The 18508-nt window shown below is 59.1% G+C and overlaps 1 protein-coding gene and 1 long non-coding RNA gene across 5 annotated transcripts; one reads left to right on the forward strand and one right to left on the reverse strand.

Annotated features, from left to right (window-relative positions):
- Window positions 1-1306: 1306 nt before the first annotated feature.
- KLF11 (Kruppel like factor 11) lies at window positions 1307-10100 on the reverse strand. Of its 4 annotated transcripts, XM_036335366.1 has the most exons (5): window positions 9884-10100; window positions 9238-9355; window positions 7928-8197; window positions 5579-6530; window positions 1307-3671 (listed from the first exon to the last, which is right to left on the reverse strand). In XM_036335366.1, exons 3-5 carry the CDS (start codon window positions 8186-8188, stop codon window positions 3391-3393), a joined length of 1494 nt encoding a protein of 497 aa, XP_036191259.1. In that variant the 5' UTR covers window positions 8189-8197; window positions 9238-9355; window positions 9884-10100; the 3' UTR covers window positions 1307-3390. The 4 variants fall into 4 exon arrangements, with proteins under 4 accessions (XP_036191259.1, XP_036191258.1, XP_036191260.1 ...); XM_036335365.1 differs by lacking the exon at window positions 9238-9355; XM_036335368.1 differs by lacking the exons at window positions 1307-3671; window positions 9238-9355 and adding an exon at window positions 3858-4341.
- A 206-nt stretch (window positions 10101-10306) lies between these two features.
- On the forward strand, window positions 10307-13265 carry LOC118669288. Its single transcript, XR_004971940.1, has 2 exons — window positions 10307-10943; window positions 11608-13265. It is a non-coding gene; the product is annotated as an uncharacterized LOC118669288 (long non-coding RNA).
- The last annotated feature ends 5243 nt before the right edge of the window (window positions 13266-18508 follow it).

The raw sequence follows: 18508 nt of genomic DNA on the forward strand, positions 1-18508 counted from the left end.
GTGACACCCGTTGTCTCCATAGTCCTCCTTTTAAAGTTTATTCGGATGGATGGATGGATGGATGGACGGACGGACACCCGGGCAGACGGTGGGGTAGGTGTGCTATGATCCCTGTCATGGGGGGCCTTGTCTTTTAGCCGGTGGATTAGACTTGGAATAAAGTTCGTTACTAGTGGTGGGTCAGACCTGTAGTGTTGGAGTCCAGAGAAGGGGGCCCTGGGGCGGCTCCCCAGAGCTGGGTGGGAGCCGAGGGGGAGCCCCAGCCCCCAGCTCCACGGCTGTGTCATCTCCTCGGGCAAGCGCACCTCCCCGCCTGGCCCTCGGCTGGTGGCGTCTTCTCTTCATCTCCAGGGAGAGGGCGCCTGTCTCCCAGCCCGCTCAGGGCCACCTGGGGACTCTCGGCTTCTCGGGGAGAGGCCTTGGGGAGCGAGCCCCCCAACAGAGGACTGAGTGTCTCTCCCAGGATGGCGCCCAGCTGTTAAGAACATGTCTCAAGCTCCTCATTTTAAAAGTCGCTCAGAGAGAGGCAGGTTGAAAGCAAAGGCGCCGTGGATGTTGCAGCGGGGAAACAGGACCTTGGAGACAGAGGGAAGACAGCAGCAAAGTCACAAAGCTGAGTAACCGACTTGTGGCCGCCTCCCAGAGGCAAAGGGCTGGAGCTGGAGGCCTCTAGGTGGACGGCTAAGTGCAAAGCCCATTAGGATCTTGCCTCCCAGCACGCTCTATCCACTGAGCCAAACCAGCCAGGGCTTGCTGTTCTTTTCAAAGACAAGGGAGTCACCTGTGAGAAAATCTAGTGTTGGGGAGATGTCACTAGAGGAGCTTGGTCATTTTGGACAAATATGAGGACTGAGACCGGAACCCACGCGTCCCTGGCCACATCCACAGCGGCTCCTTTAAGGGGACGTGGGTGCAAATCCCAGCCCAAGTGAATGCAAGAGAGACCGTACTCCAGGAGCAGGAGTGAAGACTGGCGCGTGGCACCTCTAAAGCCTGGGCTGAGGGTGGGGGGTGAGGTTCCCTCCCTCCCCCCTCTTGGCACAGGAAGAGCTCGAGGAGGAGGGGCACGGGGCCACCCCGCACCCACGGTCCTGCCAGGGCCAGACCCAGCACCAGATCGGCCCACACGGCAGCTGCCTCTTCACACCGTTCTTTCAGAAAGAACCCTCCACGGAACCTGGGGGGCCCGGGAGCAGAACGGAACCCAGGGAACAGAGAGAAGGCGTAGGCTGGGCCTATATACACTGGATTTGGTAAATTATTTTCTGAAGTCACTGGGGCAGTTAAATGACATGGGACACAAGTCCAGTTTGCAAATCAAAGAAGTTTTATGCAATTCAAAGAAAAAAGTTACATCACACATATTCATTTAAATATGACGTCAAAGTCTGGTGTACAGGAAACATAATTCCAAGACATTTCAAATTTTATTACTGAAGCCACTTAAAAGGCTCAAAGTCAACAAAGATCAAGCAAAAGTGCTCAGGAAATAAAGTGCACTGGGGGGCGGGCCGCACGGGGGAAGGAGGGGGAGGCTCCGCCAGGGCGCCCAGAGCCGCCTGCCGCGGGGCTCCACGCGGAACCAACCAAGGGTGGCTCTCAGGACAGAATACTTCAGACAAAACTGTTTCCCAACTTGCCGTCTTTCAGGGACAGACAGAAGGCAACGGAAGTCTGTTTCCAGGAGGCATTTCTACATCCGATCAGGAATGGAAGTGCAAGTCAAAACCACGGGCAGCCCATCTCCTTAGAAACGCTGCTCAGAGCATGACATTCCGTGTGACGCGCGTGCAAGCACTCCACCTTGGGGACCCACCACCACATTGGCAGGACTAACACTGTTTTGCATAATGAAGGAAAATACGCAAACTTAATGCCGCCTCGGCCATGCACAGAGTGTTCATGCTGATTTAAAGGTATGAGTGGGAGAGAGAGGACTGGCGCTGTGTGCATCTAATTGGTGTTCTCTTGCATGAACCTCATGATATTTATTCAGCATCTCACCTTACCATCCTTCTAATAAAGGTAAATGCCAGGCCCAAGAGGCAAAGCCAAACTCTGAACACCGGCACAATGGACACCATCCCTCCGTTCCTTCGCACGTTCTGCCGCCTGGATTCTCGTGCCGCCAGGGGCAGGCGCTGTGGAGCGAGGGCCTGTGCTCACAGCTTCAATGTCGGTGCCCGCGGTCTACTTCCTGTCGGATTGCAAAACACCCCCATTGCAACGAGTTTTCTGTGTGATCAGTTTCCTTCAAACACCGTGAGCGAAAGGGCAGCTGGCTGGCACTGCTGCCATTCAGCATAACTTGCATTTCCTCCAGTTCTCAATGGATCACGGAGCCGGACCACTGGGCTGGGCCGCCGTCTGCACGCACCTTCGCCTGCATGTGCAGAGTGCAGACCTGTACTTGGGTGGGAAGTTCCTCCCACCAATGAGACCACTCCCTGCTGCTCTAAGAAGTTGCTCTGCCCACAAAAATACTACGGATGAGGCCACAGTAAAAGACCCTGACAACTGGGCAGCTGGGTTGCGTGCTTACGGCATCTTTTTTTTCTTCTTTTTTGCCCCGGTGTTTGAGGTACAAACACGGAACTGCGAATGCTGTGCTCTCCACAGAGCGCAGACGGATCCTACCGAGGCTCCCTGACCACAGGGTGTCTGTCTGTCTGTCTGTGGAGTGTGTTTAAGTCACCCTCTGGGTACATCCTGGACAAGTCACAGCGCGGACACAGGCGACTAGTTCTATGCAACCAAAATTTTGATCCTTGGGCTACAGCTGCGAAGGAATGGCTGCCTGGCACGTCCCCGGAGAATGTCATGAGGAAGCTGCCTGCCACGCTTTTCTCCCCATTTCTCTAAGAGACCCTGTCAACCAGTTTGATTCTAAACAAGTCTTAGCTCTAAAAGGCCTGATTACAAACTTGCGATTTTTTTTTTTCTGGCTGAATAATGTTTCAAGGTTACTGAAAGAAGGGTTCTTATAAAAACGTGAACCACTGAAAAGACTGCAAAATCATCTATCTAGAAACTGGTGATCGGAGTACCAACAATATAAATCTTTTCATAAAAAAAACAGTATAAAGTCATACCCTGTCTCGTTTCTACAAAACATGAATAGAAAGGCTGTAAAAATCCAGATTTTGTAAAATTTATTGCCGAAATGTTTGAATGCTGGTGATTTAGATCGTCAAATTTTCTTCCATTTCCGTAAAAGACTTCTGAAACTACAAAAGACACTGAACAGGGTCTCAACCAAAAAGAGAACAGGTAACATACGCTCATCAGAACCAGCCTCTGCTCTTCCCCAGCCCCCACGACAGTGGTTTTGGGAGAGAACCATCAGTCCGTCCGTCCCTGAAAAGCCTTTTTAAGTTCCCTGCCGGCCCTTCAGGCCGAGGCCGGCCTGCTCACCAGCGGGCTCCTGGGTTTCTCTGCCGAGGCGATTCGGTTCAGTTTGCCAACCTCTGCCTGCCAGCCAGGTGGCTTCTTGGTGGTCACGTGACGCCGGGCGTGCTTGGTCAGGTGGTCGCTGCGCATGAAGCGCCGGTCGCACACGGGGCACGCGAACTTCTTCTCCCCGGTGTGCGTCCGGCGGTGGCGGGACAGTTCGTCCGAGCGCGCGAACCTCTTATCGCAGCCGTCCCAGCTGCAGCTGAACGGCTTCTCCCCTGGCGGCGAGAAAACACATTACAGAAAACTAAGCGCTCCGCACCTATCACACCTGTGTTGTTTTTATTTATTTTTTAAATATATTTTTATTGATTTCAGAGAGGAAGGGAAAGGGAGAGAGAGACATAAACATCAAACATGTGAGAGAATCACTGACCGGCTGCCTGCTGCATGCCCCCTACTGGGGATCGAGCCTGCCACCCCAGCACGTGCCCTTCAGTCCACAGGCCGACGCTCTGTCCACTGAGCCAAACCAGCTAGGGCTGACCCGTGTTGTTTTTAAATTTTGTTCCTCAAAATCTAGGGCAGTTATACTGGTATCGGGTCACTCAGAAGTCAAGAAATCCTCCAAGATGCATTCTTCCTGCCACACCTGAGCTGTAATGTGGCAGGGCCCAAGGATGGCCAATCTTTCAAAATAAAAATACCTCTTCACCTGTTAGCTTGTGGTAAGGGGAAGGCTTTTTTCCTTAGTATTTTTGTAAAAACATTGATTTTTAGAGCCAGAACGGTTGTTCCACTCACTGATGCATTCACTGGTTGACTGCATGTGCCCTGACCGGGGACCGAACCGTGACCTCCTGGTTCATGGGTCGACGTTCAACCACTGAGCCACTCCGGACGGGCGACACCAAGAGTTTCTATCCAGTCAGTCAAGTACACAAGAAACTAAAACACGAAGAAAAAGCCTGGTGGGACATACAGTACGCCGCTCGGGTCAGGAAGGAAGGAGATCAGGAAACACTTGTAAGAACGGCTTTGGGAAGGCCCTTCCCGGGTTCTCAGAGAGGAGAGCTGGGCAGAGCGTGGCGGGTGAAGGGCAGGATGTGGAGCTGGGGCGGGAAGGTCAGGGCGGAGAGGCAGGTGCTTGGCGGGCCAGGCTTGGAGCCTGCACCTGAGCAATCAGCCGCCCGCCCGCAGAGTGGAGGCCTAGAGCTCCCTTTGCAACGCCCGCCAACGCCAGGCTGCTCCATGCTCCAGCAGGAGCTGCCCCCTCAGAGCTGCCGTGTGCCCGGGAGGGCCCTCTCCCTCCGCGCCCCCCGACCCCGCCCGTCTGCGCTGCTGTCCCACAGGCCAGCAGCAGACACGCCGGTGGGAGGGATTTCAGGGCCAGTTTACGGAGCAATCTTCACTGCAGAACCTGAGCCTGTCACTGCCTGTGTGTGTGTGTGTGTGTGTGTGTGTGTGTGAACCCCGAAAGGCGAGTTTAACAAGCCGACTGCTCAACCACAGGACCCTGCAGAACAAGACGACAGAACACTGACTCAGAGAGCAGCATGCCCCGGACACCTGAGAGCCCGCCCTCAGCGACCCAGGCAGAAACCCGCCCAGGGGCCACACACCTGTTACAGCCCGGCAGCACCAGCCCCCAGCTACGTAAATGTGAACTTAACGAAAGCGTCAAGTTCAGTGTCTTAGTCACGGTCCACATTTCAAGGGCGTGTGGCTAGCGGCTCTCCTACTGGACAGAGAAACTTTCCATCCTCGCAGAAAATGCTATTGAATGCAGCTAAGACATAAGGAGACCGCTAAGTCATTACACTTTCTGTGTGACTTCTGAATGAAAAACTACATATTCCCAAAAGAAAACTATTCTCCTTCACATTTCAAATATTCCAGAAGTTCAAGCTTTCCCACACTGGCGAGACCTTGCCCGCAGTAACCCTAAGTCACACTGATGTTTACTGAATGGGGGTGCAGCTTCCAACACACAGAGAGAATGGCATGCCCATGGCCACGTGAAGAGAAAGGGGCCACGTGAGCATCACCCTAAACGCTATCAAAGGGTCGCCGCCACAGGACGCCCACATTCTGTGCACGGGGTGAGCCGATGCCGTGTTCTAGGAACCCAGACAGGTTCCCTGACATGGATCCGCGCCCCCATGCCCACCTGCCTCGCACTTACCTGTGTGGGTGCGGAGGTGAGCCTTGAGGTGGGAACTTTTGAAGTAGGTTTTCCGGCAGCCCGGAAAGTTGCAAACATAGTTCCTCCTTCGGGAAAAGTCTGCCTGAGGGGCCCCGTTGTGACTGGTGGCGATGAACACGGGGGCTGGAGCCAGAGGCAACAACCTGGTATTCCCCGCAGCCATGACACCTGCCGGGGAGCAGGAGGCGGGTTGGGGGAGCGCCCCCTGGGGCAGCACCAGCATCACAGCTCCCGGAGGCACAGGTGGTCCCATGAGCACCGGCTGGGGCCCTGGAGCAGCGTGGGGCAGAATGGGTGCAACAGTCCCGGCGGAGACGGGGGGAGGTGCCTTCAAAAATGCCGGCAACACGCCACTCTGTCCAGTCACAGGGACCATCTGGCAAAGGACGGGGGGGCTGGGGACGGGGACAGAAATGAGAGGCGTGGTGTTCCCGGGCAGGTCATTTTCACAGTTCTTTGGTGAGCAGGGTGGGACCGCAACTGGCCGACCTGCCTGCTGGCCTTGACCGGAGGGAACCCAGTCGCCAGACCTCTTGGAGCAAGGCGGACGGGGCCCTGAGTTCACGGTGAGGGGAGTGTCTCTGGGGTGCGCGTCCCGCAAAGCTTCCGCGTGTCCCCGAAGCGGTGCTGCTCCTCCCCTGTGGTCTGGAGGCTGGGAGGCAGGACTGTGGCCGGGAGCAGGACTCCCCAGGGCGTGGTGGGTGGCACTGGCCACCACAGCCCTGCAGGGGGCGCCAGGGGCCGGCTGCAGCCACTCTGGCTTCAAACCAGGCAGGATCCTCTCCTCCCTCCGGCTGAGGGCGCTGGCTGCCCCCGCAGAGGCTGGGGGGACGGCCACGGCCACGCGTGCTTTGGAGTCAGGTGCTTGGGAAGGAACGAGCGTTCTCGCCAACGGCTCCATGAGGTCAGGGCTCTGAGGAGGAGTCATGCACTTGGGGGAGAAGAAAAGACTGTGGAAAAGGCTGCTTTGGTTACATTTTAAAAGGCATTTACTTTGACCGGGACGCTCCCGACGCCTTTAACAAACTGGTCTAAGCCTTTACTCTCTGGTCTCCCCGCTTTCCTGACCTCCCGAACCTATCCCTCTGCTCGGTGTAACCAGTGCCGCTCCCGGGCCTGCCCAGTGACGGAAACGGGCGATGGGAGCATTAGGACTCTGATGGGAAAACAAACTGACACTCAAGGGAGAGCTTTCCACAGGAACTGGGGATCCTCAGAAATGTTTCCGAAACCCCAGTGCTTCTCATCTGATACACACTCAGCCAGCGCCTGCGAGATGAGGCCAGGCAAACCCGTCAGAGCGATGACGCCCAGAGGCCACGCTCTAACCCAGCGGTTCCCAACCTTCCTAACGCTGTGACCCTTTAATGCAGTTCCTCATGTTGTGGTGACCCCCAATGTCATTGTTACAAATGGAACATCATTAAAGCATAGTGGTTAATCACAAAAACAGTATGTAATTATGTATGTGTTTTCCGATGGTCTTAGGCGACCCCTGTGAAAGGGTTGTTCGACCCCCAAAGGGGTCACGACCCACAGGTGGAGAACCGCTGCTCTAACCGGTGGCCTGCCTAAACCAAGCCCCTCTGTACCGCCCCAGCAATTCCCGCTTGTCAGCCTTCCCGGGAAGAGCCTCATGCCAAGAGCTCTGAGGGGCTCCGCAGCCAGGCCAGACTCTGCCGTCCTCGCTACGCATCGGCCCGTCTCATCCCTCTCCAAGCGGTTCCCGCGGTCTCTTTCCAGCGCCAGCTTCCAGCCCCGGGCATTAGGTGACCACGTTCACTTCCGTGAGCAACAGACAGCTCTCGCCTCTCCGAGCTGAGGCGGGTTTCTCCCAGCAATGTCGGAGCCGCGGCAAGTTAAGGAAACAGGAAACAGTGCCTGATGGCAGCCAACTCCCCCAAGCCAGAAGCTGGCTGCCACCGGGAGGCAGAGGCCAGTATTTCCACCCACCAACTTAGGGTGTCTGGTGCCAACGCACAGGCTTTCCCCAGCCGCCACCCACTTACCCTGACCCTGGACTAGGTCATCTGGGGGAACCTGGTCCCCACCCTGCAATTGCCCAGGGAAATGAGTACGTTTTGCTTTCTCAAATCAACCTGTAGGTTTTGTGCTATGCACATTTTAGCCCTGTGGCTGCAAGCTGTGGTCGATCCATGGAAAAACATGTTTCCAAAAGACAAAACACAGCTTCATCTCAGACCCTCCACAGGGGAGGCCGTGCCCTTGCTTGCCAGCCTCCCAGGGACCCTGCCCGCGCGTCCCTCAGCACATGTATTCCAGGCGCGCTGGCCACTGCACACACCTCTCCTCCCCCCCGCCTCTTACCAGCGTCGACAAGGAATGGAGGTCCTTGGGCAGCTCGGGTGTGGCCTCGTCCACCAGCAGAGGGGTGGCGACATCCCCAGAGTCAGACACAGGCGTGAGGGGTCTCATCTTCCACAGGTCGCCCGCCCGGGGCCTCTGACCCCAGGAGCTCATGCACACAAGAGCCTCGACAGCTTCGATGTCATTCAGCTCCAAGAGGCTGCACGCAGACCGCTCGCTGTCATGCCGCTTCCTCTCCAGGATGGACTCGCAGATGTCCATGATGTCGACCTAAAGGCGGGCGACACGACGGCTTCTCAGCCCCGGGAACCACAGAGACAGGCGTGCGGACACGCGCACAGGAGCCTGCACTGACACGTCACACACGCACGGCACTGCACACACGCATGGCACTCCACACACGCACCGCACGCCACACACGCACGGCATTGCACACACGCACGGCACTGCACACACGCACGGCATTGCACACACGCACTGCACACACGCATCGCACTCCACACACGCACCGCACGCCACACACGCACGGCACTGCACACACGCATCGCACTCCACACACGCACGGCACTGCACACACGCACCGCACGCCACACACGCACGACACTGCACACACGCATTGCACTCCACACACGCACCGCACGCCACACACGCACGGCACTGCACACACGCACAGCACTGCACACACGCACCGCACACACGCATCGCACTCCACACACGCACGGCACTGCACACACGCATCGCACTCCACACGCACGGCACTGCACACACGCACGGCACTGCACACACGCATGACAGCGCACACACTGCGCTCGGCTCTAGGGAGAGATGTCAACAGGGCGCTCGGACAATTCTGCTTTCATGCCAACGTTCTGATGACTGGGTGTGGCTGGCAAGCCCTTTCCACAGAAAACCCTGATTCTTAGAAAGGTTCTTGATATAAAGTTCATGCTCTTTGGTCACTGATTCGTTAGACGTTAATTCCAGAGGCGGGAGCCAAAGGGGCTAATCACAGCGGGAGGAGGGGCACCGCCTCCATCCAGCTCTCTGGTGGGCTGAGACCAGGGCCGGCTCTTCTGAGCTGGCAAAGCCACCGGGAGCGCTCCCTGCGGGTGCGTTTTGGGCAGCGTGCAGAGCCTCCCCACCCCCCTGGCCCCGGCGAGCAGAACTTGGGGGGCCCATGAGTGTAAAGCCTGTTCCTGGTCTGGGGGACATGTCACACCTTCATGCCTCAAGGCTAGTGGGGGGAGGGGGGAGAGGAAGCATCTGTAAGGTCCCCGCAACCCAGGAGGCTGTCTTCCCAGGGGTCGCACCCGCTCTTTTCAGCTGCAAGTAACTTCCAGGCGTCAAACCCTCCGGTCCAGCTCAGGTCCCCCCTAGGTCCCCGCAGGCACACCGCAAGGAGGCAGCTCTCCCGGGGCCTCGGACAATCTGTGGAGTCACAGACGGGACTCCGTGCGGGGAGGAAGCAGAAGGCGCAGAGCTCCCAGGCTCTCCGACCCTCGCGGTGCACGCTTGGCGACGACCCGTTGCCAGGACCAGCGAGCGACCCCCGCAGCCCTCGGGGCGCGACGGCAGGAGCCCCAGCTGCGGCGAAAGGCGCCCCGCACGCCCCGCTCCCCTGGGACCGCCCACCCGCAGCGCGGGCTCCCACAGCCCCGCCCCGCCGCCCGCGTGCCGCGTTCCCGCCAGCGGCTCCCGCCCAATGGTCACCGCCTCCCGGCTGGTGACGTCACTGCTGGAAACAGCCCCGCGCCCCCAGCCCGGGCGGCGCCGCTGCGGGGGCGCGAGACAAAGCTGCGGAGGGTGCCGCGGGGCACACGCCCCCGCCCAGCCCCAGGCGGCCGCCGCCCCGCCCGGCGCTGCAACGCGTCCGGGCTCCCAAAGGTGCGGCCAGAGCGAGGCCCCGCACGCCCCGCCCTCCCTCGCGTCCTGGCCCCGCAACCCGCGGCCACTCACCGCGCGCGCCTCGCCGGGACCCATGGAGGTCGGCGTGTGCATGGTGCCGGCAGCCCCGAGGCGACACAGCGACGGCGGGGCGGGTGCTCAGAGCGCGGCGGCGGCGGCACGTGCGTGGCAGAGGCAGCCTCCGCGACCGCGCTCCAGGGGCCGGCACGCGCCTCCGCCCGCCCGCGCCGCTCTGCCCGGCGCGGCCCCGGCGGTGCGGGAGGGGCGGGGCGCCCGCGGAGGGCGCGGCCGCGGGGGCGGGGCGGGAGGCAAACCAAAATACACCGGGGCGGGGCCGGGTGCTCGCCAGCCAATCGGCGCGGGCCCGCGCTCCGCCGGCCAATGGGCGCGGCGGGGAGCCGCGTGATCAAAGCCTGGCCGCGGCGTGATGCGAGGGGCGGGGCGCGCACGTGCTGCGGTAGGCGCCAGGGGGCGGGGCCTGCGGGCCTGGAAAGTAGGGGAAAGGTCCCGGCGGCGGCGAGGGCGGCGTGGCGGCGCGGCTGTGGCCCGGGAAGCCCCCGGTCCTGGACCGGGTGACTCGAGAGGGGACCGCGTTTAAAGGGGCCGCCGCCCGCCGCCCCGCGAATTGAATCAGTGCCCCTGGAGGCTTCAGCCCGGCACTACTGCCTTGTTTTTCGTTTTTCTGCATCGGCGATTGGCCCTGCGGGTGCATCACGGACCAGGAAGAGCTTTGGAAGCTGGCTGGCTCCAGTGACCGCCTGCATCTGCTGCTTCCTGCAGCGCCCGGAGCCCGTTCCCAGGCCAGAGTCTGTGTCTGACACCCCTCGCCAGGCAGCTTTGGGCCGCAGTTTCCACTCTAAGATATTTTCTTGCTGATTTCCGAGAGGAAGGGAGAGGGAGAGAGAGACGGAGACATCAGTGATGAGAGAGAATCATGGATCAGCTGCCTCCTGCACGGCCCCTACTGGGGATGGAGCCCGCAACCCGGGCCTGTGCCCTGCGTGGGAATTAAACTGTGACCTCCTGGTTCATAAGCCCATGCTCAACCACTGAGCCACACTGGCCGGGCACAGTTTCCACTCTTAAGTGAGGTCAGGAGAAGCCAAAACAGGTAATCAACTGAAAGATGCCCGGTGAAACCCGCCCATTCTCCCAGACCCGTGTCAGTAGCACCCCCTCTGGGAGGCGGTCAGGCCTGAATGAGAGAGAGACCCAGGGCACCTCTGCCCTCATGCGGAGAAGGAGCAGGTGGGGCTCAGGACTCGGCCCCCTTGTCTCCCACGGGCCTGCCCTGGTTGAGGAGGCTGACTGCCATTCCTCGCATCCTCACAGCACCTTTGATGACCCGTAATGCTGTTTCTTTAGTTAGTTGTTAATTGGCTCCGCAATTAATCCTCCAAGGTTAGGGAGCTTGTTTAATTCACTGCAAACCCCCCTCCGCCCCACCCCCCACACCTGGCTCACTGCAGGCAACAGTAACTAATGGTTGGATAAGCAGATAAAGGGGAGCCCCTACTGGCAGACACCTCTAATGCAGTGTCCTTGCGTCTGAACTCATGTTGTATCCAAACCTGGATTTCTCACCTCCAGCTACCCCAAAACTCAAAGGTCATCTTTGACTCCTCCCTCTCTGCACCTGCGTCTTCTGCCCATCATTCCATGCCCTTCTTCTTCCTAAATATCTCCCCAACTATTAACTTCCCTCTGGGGCCCACTCCGGCCTTCCTCGGGCTACCGTCCCCTCTCACCTGAATTATCGCCATGCCTCCCAACAGGTCTCCTGCCCTCCAGCCTCGCCGCCTACAATCTGCCCCTCTCTCACTGCCAGACGACCTCCCGGAAGTAGAGAGGGTAGCCAACCCACCTGCAGGCCCTCAGCTGGAATGCAGGCAGCTCCGGGCACGGGGCTGGGCCTGCTGCCTGGGCAGGCCTCCGTGACGGCAATGCGTCCCGCATCCTTTCCAGCCAGTTCTCCAAGCAGAACCTTCGCCCGTGACGTTCCTTCTGCAAGGACACCCAACCCTGCTTCCAGCTCTGTGGGCCCCGTGCGACTCCACGGGACTCTTTCCCCACTCCCCACAGCGGGGCCGCTCCACAGAGCCAGGGCTTGGGAGTCAGACCGGATCCAAATCCCAGGCCTGCAGTGGGGCCATGCCCAGGCTGACGGGGTCTCACGCCTACAGAGCAGGAGGCGGTGGCGGCCCCCCAGGAGGCTGCTCCCCCAGGAGGCTGGCGCCAGAGCTCTCCCTCCGGTTTGTTTCTGCTCCCTGGACAGCGGCAATACCTGGCAACTCGGGCTCTCCAGGCGTAAGGCCCTCTTCTCACGTCCAGCCCATGTTCCGGACAGACAGACACACAGGTCTTCACTCATGCTGGTCGGTCGTCCGTTCTCCCCCACATCTACCCAGGTACCACCTTTCCATGAAGCCTTTCTGCACGCACACACACCAGGCTGTGTGGTTGCTGCTGAGCCCTGGCTTCTGGGCCTGCCTGTCATCAGGGGGTTATTGACGTGTTTTAAACTAAGACAGTCAGTCAGAGATCTCACCGGGCCCTCGCCAGCACCGGGCGCCACAGACTTGTGGTCAGAGCCAGCACGGGCAGGCAGAGTGGACACGGGTAACTGCTGTATGCAGTAGATGCCACCCTCTCTCGCGTGTCCTTCCGGGGGGGGGGGGGGGCGAGTGTGTGTGTGTGTGTGTGTGTGTGCGCACGCACGCACAATCATACTGTGACACAGGGTAGCCGTCTGTGCACCTTCTGAGCCTCGCTCCCTGACTTATATGTAACAGCGTGGCGCCATTACCCATCAGAGCACAGAAGTCAGCCTGGTGCTCTCTAACGGTTACATGATGTTTCATTAGGTGGATGCATGCGTGGGTTCACCTCGCCCGTTTACCTGGCCGGGGCTTAGGTTGTTTCCAGCTTGCCAGGCCAAAGTGTCGACGCATCATTTGTCCACATGTGAGAGTAACTACAGCGTCACTGCCTATTGGGATTGCTGGGTCACCTGCACTTGTATTTCTTTTATTTTTTGGTTTTTGGTAAGTTTTAATTGAAGTTCAGGATAGCTACAGGAAAGTGCACACTCAGTGAATGTTCACAGGCAAACCCCTTGCTGCCAGCCCCCAGATGGAGAAACAGTATCTGCAGAGTCCGAGCCCCTCCACGACCCCTTCCAGGATAGCCTCCTCACGGCTCCTCAGGCCGTAGACTCCGCTGGCACGTGCGACACGTGTGCAAAGAGCAAGCAGCACATGGCGCCCTCTCTGTTGGGGCTGGCATAGAGTTGCGTTTGGTTGGGATTTATTTGTTCTTGTTGCTGAAGGACACACATAGAACACACAGTGGACCGGCCCGTTCTTCTCTTGATGGCCATCAGGATTGTTTCCAACCTGGGGCTGTTATGAATAAAGCGCTGTGAGAACTCTGACACACGGGTATGTGCCTTTTTAAAATTAAATATATTTTTATTGATTTCAGAGAGGAAGGGAGAGGGAGAGAGAAACACATCAATGATGAGAATCATTGATTGGCTGCCTCCTGCTCACCCCCTACTGGGGATCGAGCCTGCAACCCGGGCATGTGCCCTTGACTGAGAATTGAACCAGAGACCCTCGAGTCCACAGGCCGATCGATGCTCTATCCACTGAGCAACACGGCCCAGGACGGTATGTGCATTTTTAACTTAGATTGTCAAATTGTCCTCCAAACGTGCTTTCGTGCCCTGGATCCGCCAGCAAGGCTGCAAAGCCAGTTCCCTCTGTTCATTAATGCGGGCCTTCTTGAGCCTTCGGACCTCTGCCCAGCTCAGTGGAAAAAACCCTGAGAATTCATAATATTGTTTTGTGTTTCTTTGACGGAGTTTACTTGAGAATCGCGTATGTAAAAGCCATCCTGCTTTCCCTCCTGTGAACTGTGGGGGGGCCTAAAGGACCGCACGGGGGCTTGAGCACGTCCAGATGCTGAAGGGAAGGGTCCTGCGGACAAATGAGTGATGCCAGAAGGGGGAGCGGCCGCCGGCGGAGAGGTGTGGGAGTGCGTGTTGGGGGGGGTCACCCACAGGGAAGCTGGCCTGGGCAGGAGGGCGGACCTGCTTCCCCGGAGAGCTGGAGGGAAGAGAGAGGCCTGAGATCCAGGAAGGTTCTGGGATACAGAGCGGAGAAGGCTCACGCGAGACCCGCCTTCTTGGTGACACAGGCGGACAGCCCTCTGCGGGGAGGGGGGCCCCGTGAGGGAGGAATAGACTAGAAAGAACATGTTAAGGCGACTGCCCGGCCACCCTGCAGGAGCTGGTGGAGGCCGGCGGGTGGCTTCCCCGGGAGAGTCGCTGGAGCCGGTGTTAAGGGACAAGTAGGAGGTGGCCCTCCAGAGAATGGAGATGGCATTTCGGTGTGGACTCCCCACTGCCCGCCTTCTCATACACAGTGGGTGCCGAGGGGGTGAGATAAGGCCGGGAAGGGACCATGAGGGCAGCGGGCCGCATCCTAACTTGAGTGGCAGCCCCCAAGGGCGGGACCCCCAGAGCTTCCGACCCCTGGGTCCCACGCGGAGCCTGTGCATTGGCGTTTCCACCACGTTCCCAGACATCGCGGACACGGCCGGGCCGGGACCATGCTGTGAGCACCACGGGGTTAGTCTAACGCCCTGGTTTTGTGGAAACAGACCCGGAGAACAGATGCAACCGCCCTCTCCGAGGAAGCGAGAGAGCCCGGGATGCACGCCTCCCGACGGCGCCCACTCGGGGCCTCCACCAGGTTACAAGGCCACCTGGACGGATGCCCCAGGGCCACTGTCCCCAGGTCAGCCCAGGAAAACCCCTTTGGAGGCCAGTGGGCGCTGGGCCACGGCACGCACCACCTGCGGGCCCGGGAAGGCGGCCTAAGTGCCCCGCGGCCGCCAGCCCTGCTGCCCAGCCAGCTGCCTGCACCGGCCAGCCGCCAGCCTGGCTTCCCCGGTGACCCAGTTCGGCGCTGGAAGCAGCCCAGCCGGGCAGCCAGGCAGTAGTGCCAGCCGGGCAGCAGCTCAAGGCATTGGCAGAGCGTCCAGTGGAGACGTGTCTCGCATGGGCCACGTGTGGGCCCAGCAGGGGCCTGAGCCAGGATCTGTCGGGACCCTGCTCCTCGCTCCCTGTGGTCCCACGCTGGCCAGCCCCTGACTCAGCACAGAAATGGGTTTTAACCCTCAAAGATGCCAGCCCCCAGCTCAGAGCTGAGCACAGCAGGACCCGAGGAGCCACCAGCTTCGCCCTGAACAATATGAATATAAAGTAAACAAGTTGGTCGTCTTAGCTACGTTATCGCGAACACTGCGCCAGACTGTTGACATTTTCCCATGACCTCGTTTAACTTTTACGTAGACTTTGCACTCATCACCTCCCCAGGTTACAGAGGGGGACGTTGAGGCCGGGGAGGGGTGAGGAGCCGGCCCGGTCAGGCTTGAATTGGCTGTTGGGGTTTTTAGGTCACACGTGTGTGCCATGCCGTCCGCCTCACACTGTGGCTTGCTGTTCACCCAGCATGTCTTGCCCAGGCCCCAGGGACAGCCCGGGTCCGTGAGTCTCAGACCCTCCGGGAGCCCTCCCAGCATCCTGAATCCTCAGCGTCCTCCGCTCTGAAATGGGAGGAACCATCCTCCCTCTTTCTGAGTTGTTCCCAGAGCTACAGATGGTGTCTGTACCACGGGGCACCTACAGGCAACCCAACGTCCCTGCCCGGGCAGGGCTTTTCTGGCTGGACTGGGCCCAATCTCCCCCTTGTGTCGGCCTGTGTGTGTGTGGTGTGGTGTGTGGTGTGTGTGGTGTGTATGTGGTATGTATGTGGTACGTATGGTGTGTGTGTGTGTATGTGTTTGTTTGTTTTTAATAGGGATGAAGGGGACGCGGGTTTGGGGGGGCAGGGCTAGCGGAGCACCTGTATGTGTTTTTTTTGTGTGTGTTTATATTTTATGCTGGGGAAGAGGGAGCAGCAGGGATCCCCCCCCCCCCCATGTGGGACTATATGACATGGGCAGCCCAGGCTGTGACCTGGGCAGGGGCAGGGGCTGGAGCCCCCCAGGTCACGGGGCAGCACCCCACAGTGGAGTCGGAAGCGCAGTGTTCACGACCAGGCTGGGCGGTCCCAGGCCCTCAGAGAGCACAGGCCCTCGGGGACTGCCAGGGGTCGGGGGCCCGTGGGCATCTGCTGGGACCCCAGGCTGGCTCAGGCCCCGTGGGTTGCCTTATCTGCACTCTGCCAGGGGCAGGCTGGCCCTGGGCAGGGCTGTGCCACAGCCACGATGGAACTTCTTCCTCTCCAAGGACACCTCAGCTTTGCAAGGCCTTTCCCGGTTGGATGGGCCCCCCACCTTCTGGAGGGAGATGTGACCTCCAGTCCCTGATGGCAGGCGTTAACCCGGACAAAGTCCTCCCCAGCAGCCCCTAGCAGCCGTGCCTGCCTGCACACCTGGGGGCAGGGCTGGCCCAGTGACAGTAAAACTGACGCTCACACGTGGGGGAGGGGGGCAAGCTCCTGATGTGCTGGGGGCACGGCGAGGCCCGTCTCAGCCCGGAGACCACCCTTCCCGGGCCCCGCAGCCTCAGCCCTGCCATCGTCTGCAGTGCCCTGGCTGCTCTGGCACCTCACTCTCGCTCTTCAGGCTGCAGGCGGCAGGGGGGCGGCGGGAGGCGGGGGGGCGGGGGCTGCAGAGCAGGCTGCGGTCCGGGGCCTCACAGAGACACATGCCCCCACTCCTTCCGCTCAGGATGCTGGAGGCCCTCGGATCAGGCCCGGCTGGGCTCAGGGCGTGCACTGGGCCTGGGGATGCCTGGGTTTGCCCAACTGGGAGCGGCGGCTCCACTCACAAGCCCAGGGTCCTGGACCCGAGCTTCAGAGGAAGAGGAAGAGGACTGGGCGTGGGGCGCCTCCACAGCGCTTTCCCGCCACAGCTGCCCTGCAGGTAAGGCTGGGCCGCAACCGAAACCGAAACTCTCAACTCCCCCCTGAGCGAAAGAATGCCCAGCCATGCACGCCCCTGCCCGAGGGCGCACCTTGTCTCAGCAGCTGGCCTTCCTCTCTGCAGCTGCCAGGAGCCCAGCAGGCGGGAGGGGCGCGGGGGGGGGGGGGGCTGGGGGGGAGTTCTGGGCCCTCAGAGGCTGACTGCGCATCTCACACCCCCCCTCCCCGCGCACTGATGTCCCGTCGTGGCTTGAAGTCAGCGGCCATGGGGATGCTCACTCCACAGCGACAGCAGAGCCTCCGTTTGGGGGTTTGCTTGGAAGGGTCAGGCCCCCTGGCCTCTCCTCCGCGGGCTCACAGCACAGCAGTGAGGGGCCTGGAGGCCGACTCGGGGGTCAGTCCCCGGCTGGAAGGGGTCTGAGGGCAGGTTCCACCACCTGGGCCCCTGGTTCTTCCTGGGCTCAGGTCTGTTCAGCAAAGGAGCGCAGCAGCACGCACACACACACATACACATGTGCACACACATGCACACAGGTGCACACACAGGTGTCCTGCAGTCTTCAGGTGGCCACGCCCTGAATGCTCGTGGATCTGGATTCAGAGCAGGGCCTGGGGGCCTCTAGCTTCCCAGTCTCAGGCACAGCCCCTCGGGAGTGGCCCAGGGCTCCTGGGTTGGGGGCCCTCAGATCTGTAACACGCCTCCTTCGGTCCCAGCAGCTGCTGGGGAGGCGAGGTGGATCCTCTCAGGGTGACCCCTGTGGACACGGTCTCATTGCCTTGAGCAGCGGCCCAGGCACCAGGGGAGACGCCGAGGACCTAGTGGGACACGCATGGCACCAGCTCTGCGTGTGGGGGGCACAGTTGTTTCCGGGAGCAGGTCCAGGTCATCTTACAAACTTTAAAACAGCATCATTGAGGCATAATACATAGACTGCAGGCATTTAAAGTTACAGTTTAAGTCTGACACATGTGTACACCCATGAAACTACCGTCACAATCAAGATAAACATCTCCATCACCCACCCCTCCCGGCCTCACCCCAATCCCAGGCAATCACTGTTTATTCTGTGTTTTGTTTTGTTTTTCTTTTTAATAACAATGACTTTCTTTGTAAGGTCAGCATCACGTTAAAACAACAGAAGCCGCTGGCAGCAGCAGGATTGTTGGAACTGTGAATTGGCCCCGTTAGTACTTCCCTTCGTGACTGGGATTCTGTGGGTGTCCAACATGGCATTTCCCAGGAGTATGGACATATGCTGCACCCAAGACCACACGCTCCGTTCACTGAAATCTAAGCCTCACTTCCTCCCAGGGTTTTTCTGGATTACTTTGTATTTTCTAGAGTTTTATATGAATGGAGTCATACAGTATATTGTCTTTTTCATGTGGCTTCTTCAACTCAGCACCATTATTTTGTGATTTATCCATGTTTTGCGTGTGTCAATACAGACGCTACAGAATTCATTCAGGAAAGTCACCGAGCAAACAACAAACCCGGGAAGGAGAGTGGACTGACTTCTGGAATAGCCACATTCCATTGTGTACAATGTTCAGTTTCAACAACAAAAAGAAACAGACAAGTAGGGCCCATAGACAAAGAAAACAAAACCAATCGAAACTGTTCCTGACACTGGACTTACTAGACAAGGACTTTAAACCAGTTATTTTCAATCTGTTATGAGGTCAGTTCACAGACATAAAGGGAACCATGTCTAGAGAACTAGAGCATGAGAATGATGTC

This window comes from Myotis myotis, unplaced genomic scaffold, assembly GCF_014108235.1.
Source record: "Myotis myotis isolate mMyoMyo1 unplaced genomic scaffold, mMyoMyo1.p scaffold_m19_p_14, whole genome shotgun sequence".
In the NCBI taxonomy this organism is placed as follows: domain Eukaryota; kingdom Metazoa; phylum Chordata; class Mammalia; order Chiroptera; family Vespertilionidae; genus Myotis; species Myotis myotis.